Genomic DNA, 4,512 nt, shown 5'->3' on the forward strand with positions numbered 1-4,512 from the left:
CTTAAATTTCATTTCAAGTGGCTTTAAAAAAGTATTAAAAAGTCTTAAATTTAACTTGGCTTAAGCTAGGAACCCTGGTGTATTGTTATCTTAATTCATATGTTGTACTTATTTACAGTGGACAGTAAGTATTTTACCCCCTTTTTTGCCCTTATGTCACTTGATCAAATTTAAATGAATTTATAACCTTTATACTTGTTGATATTCTGTCTCTCTCTGTTAAAACAAACTTAGCAAACTGACCTGGATGATATCAAACAAGCCGTGCGGCGGGGCGCTCAGAGATGACATCATCCATGTCAGAGGTTGGTAGGTCAACCTACAGACCCCGGATGTTGATAACAGCTAACCCCGAACTCAGAGGGGAATAGCACTAGCGTATCATAACTAAATATTGATGAAATGAACGAGTTTTGCGGCGGATAATGTGTTATTTAGAGGCTGCCCCGTGTACTCGCATTATATGTATATACGCGGCTCTCGGCTGGATCTAATTTCGTCTGAACGACTTGTAATGACACCAAAGTTATCTGGGTGAGTAAATGATCGTATTTTATGCTAGAAATAAGGTCCAGATTGTAAAAAACGGTAATTCCCCTTTATCAAAGGGTAGTATAAGTACAATAAAACAAAACAAAAACAAAAGCAGTACATACAGTATGTGCAGTGACCATAACAAGAAAAAAAAAGAAGAATTTTTCATTTTCATTTTTTTTTTTTTAAATTTTAAAGCCTCACACAGTTGCACTACAGGAAGGAGGGAGCAGTCGGGGGAACATAGAACGAATAAAGATTACAGTGTTTTATAAGGAACGTGAATGTTGATCTAGCATCTGTTCTTCTGATGTTTGTGTTTCCAAAAAAATATATACCCACAATCCCATTCTTCCGTTTCCCAGTGCATCGACCTGGAGGACTGCGGCTACAACATCCCCCAGACGGACGAGTCCACTCTCATGACCATCGCCTACATCATGGCGGGAATCTGCGCTCTCTTCATGCTGCCGCTGTGTCTCATGGTGTGCCAGTGGCGCTTCGCTCGCTGCCTCCACCCACACGGGGACTTCGCTGACGACATATCACTCCTAAAGTGAAACAGCGGGGACAAAAGCGCGCTCATAGAGACCCACACTTGTTGAGTTGAGACACAGAACAGAAGTGGATTGGGGTAAAAGGGTTTGTGATGTATGGTGTTACAAAATGTTGGTGCTGTTTAAGGAGAGCTTTGAAAACTTTTTTTTTCAGGAATATAATATATTAAGTATAGAAAATGCTGACTTCCCAGCATGTGAGGATAACTAGAGCCATTACTAACCTGAAGGACAAACAAGGATGTCATCAGCGTCAACTTTGCCTGTTTACGCCCTATGCAGATCGGCATGGTTAGAGGAACAGAGGTTAAGTCAAAAATGAAACACTAAATCATGTCTTTATTAAATATATATATACAGTATATATATATATATATAGACAATAGGGATGGGATTTGAATTTTGAAAGATTTGTCTCTTAATGTTGCTGACAGAATCCAGAAGGATTCGGATTTGCACAGAAGTTAAAGAGCAAACGCTAAAAATGAAGAAGCTGACGACAGGTTGTGAAAGCAACACGTCGTCAGATGTGTTTAACGATGGTGTGAATTTAAACATATGAACGTGTGATTATAGACCTATTGTTTGTGGCTTGTGAGTGAATGAAACAAGTTGATAATGTGTGAGCATGCCTGTATGTGTGCACAGCTGTACTGTAAGTGAAGAGTATACAGAAAGACTTATATGAAAATGATACTTATGAAGATGAAAAATGATACTAGCATCTACAGAATTTACACTTTTGCAAACGCCAGCAAAAAAAAAAAATCTGCAATGCAAATCAAGCATAAAGAGGCTAATTTGATGAAATATCAGATTGTAACAGCATTTACAGTAAAAAAAAAAAAAAAAAGGTCAGTTTTGCTTCGTGTGAAACTGAGACTACTGAACACTATCAGATGTCACTTTTTCTTTTTATATTGATAGCTTAAATCCATTGTACAGGAAATGTGTGCGTTCCAGATCGTCTATTTGCGCAGACACACACACGCACACACAGAATACACACTGCTTATCAGAGTACACATTACTGCACCATCTGATGATTTGCACATTTAACAACACACTACATGTTAACAAACCAAGACTTAAAGCGGAAGTAAGCGATCCGGTCGTTTTGGCCAATGCTGCGTTCCAGGAAGGCTTTTGAAACCGTAAATTACAGCTTCAAGTCACAACTTACGACTTTGTAGCGTTCCAGGCAACCCACTCGTGTTTCTCCGAACTGTTTTACCTGTGAAAGTCACTATAACGGCCACTCGTAACTTCTGACCCGTGAACTCGTACCAGATCGAACTGGTACGACTTCACAGGTCGGAAAAACACGAGTTACGGGTTGCCTTGAACGCACCATAACGTCTTGTCAGCAGATGGAGTTAGCAGCCCCCGCCCTTGTCATAGATCTATTGGTCCTCGTCCCTACGTCACCACATTCACGCGCATCCCTTGGCTGCACACACACACAGAGAGGACCGCCCCTTCATGCCGTTCTCTCTCCTCATTGGATAAAACTTGTAGGATACAAGGAAAGTTTTCTCCTCGGCTCAGAGCAGAGGGACTGACAGACCCGTGTTTCAGACCAAACACTCTATAGAAGTGATTGCTGTCGGAAAATATAACTATTTAAGACTTATATTAACACAAAAATATCGCTTACTTCTGCTTTAATAGGGCTTCTTTCACATACACAACTCATCACATCCTTTCAATGGGGACCATATTATGCTTGGACAAAGAAACCAGCCCAAAGTATAAGTATAAGTTATACACTAAAGAACACTATGTATGTCTACAAGGGACTGTTTGTATTGTCTCTCAGCAAGCTGTAAATAGATAAACTCAGAACTGTATATTTATCTGTCAGGCGCTGGCAGCATTGTTGAACCAATAAAGTACTTATTGTAACTGTAACATGGGAGTTTCTTTTCTTTGCACAAAACACACAGGTATAAAAGATGCAGTTTCTTCTCTTGTGAAGAAAATACTAATGACACAAACCCCTTCATCTTTATGTGTTGTTATAGGTTGTTTATGTATTTTATTTAACTATGTGTATGGGGAAACCATAACCTACACAATATACAGTATATGATTCATTAAGATACCATATTTTATACCATGTAAAATAGCTGAGATATGGTCTTGTTATTTTGGAAATGTTATGTGATATTGGCATGGACATACAGCATTACTTTTTAAAGAAAATGGTATGACAAAATTTTTTAAAGCAATTAATATTCCTTTCACCTGATACTTAACAGTATGCTGTTGTCTGCGGTTTCACCATCTGATAATAGAACGATATTATAATAATTAATGTGGTTTTTAAACAAAGTTTTCTGGGGAATTTTAGGATAATATACTAAGTATATAGTCTAATTTAGAAGTTCCATTAGCATATCAACAACTGATTGTTTCTACAGTTTAAATAACATACCTTATTTTGCCCAAAAGGGTTTTTATTTTTTTATTTTTTTTTATCATTCTGTGATTTAAAAAAAAAAGTAGTAGTAGCACAACTTTCAAACTACTTCAAGGGGCCGATTAGCCTGACAAGCCAGACTATATCATTAAAATATATTTGCTGCCGCTAGGGTGCGTCTAGATTTCTAGGCTAGGGGCTGATATGTATCAACAAAAATGCCAGGGAAAAAAAAAACTGTTTTTGATTTAATGTCTTTTTAAATTGGTTGTTGAAAATGTTTAATTACTTTGTTTTTAGATATGCTTGGCGTTCCTAGGTGGCACAGTTTGTGTCCTCTTATGTACCAACATGTCAGGCACTGTTTGTCTGAAAATGCCATTATAATGTCCCTAATAAGCCCTTTAATGGGCTATCACTGGCAATGGTATGATAGCTTTGACCCTTTTTTTTCTTTCTCATCTTTTTATTGTTTTTTTTTTTTAAAGCATAATACATCTGTTTATTGGTATACAACAGTGGAAGCACAATATGAACTTGAACCCCTTCTGCCCTGTCAAGCCCTTATTCCCCATATACTGAGACCTACATGGTCACATTAATGCATTATTGTATACATAAATATACACAAAGAAAATAGCTGAAAGCAGGAGCTTGACCCTTTTTAAAGTAAATGCTGTCCCATATGTGCCTCAAAATATGTATGGCTTGTATATATTTACATAAAATGTTGTGTTTTTTTAATGGCAATAGTAACACATGGTACTGCACAATGTGTTTCCTCCCATTTTTTGTCTGTCTTTTAATTTTTTTAACTGTCATAGGAGGACTATATGCCTGAAATAAAGATCATATATCATAAATCGTCCTTCCGGTCCTTCCTCTTTAAACGTCGGGGGCGGGGCTTATATAAGCGTCGCAGCTGATTGGCTAACTCCTCTTGACCCAGGAACGTCGCCGGACGTCCAGCGTCCACTTGCCGTGACGTAGGACGTACGA

The 4,512-nt window shown here is 37.9% G+C and overlaps 1 protein-coding gene across 1 annotated transcript in view; it reads left to right on the top strand.

The window, feature by feature from the left end:
* LOC310996207 (beta-secretase 1-like) overlaps positions 1–1,358 on the top strand; it is a gene marked incomplete at its 5' end in the record, with an annotated part of 61,265 nt that extends 59,907 nt beyond the window's left edge. Inside the window, one exon of the mRNA XM_083985590.1 lies at positions 939–1,358. Coding sequence (XP_083841716.1) covers positions 939–1,094 — 156 coding nt within the window. The 3' untranslated portion in view covers positions 1,095–1,358. The remainder of the gene's footprint in view (positions 1–938) is intronic.
* Between the last annotated feature and the right edge of the window lie 3,154 nt (positions 1,359–4,512).

The sequence above is a fragment of the Trachurus trachurus genome (assembly GCF_905171665.1).
Source record: "Trachurus trachurus genome assembly, chromosome: 13".
In the NCBI taxonomy this organism is placed as follows: domain Eukaryota; kingdom Metazoa; phylum Chordata; class Actinopteri; order Carangiformes; family Carangidae; genus Trachurus; species Trachurus trachurus.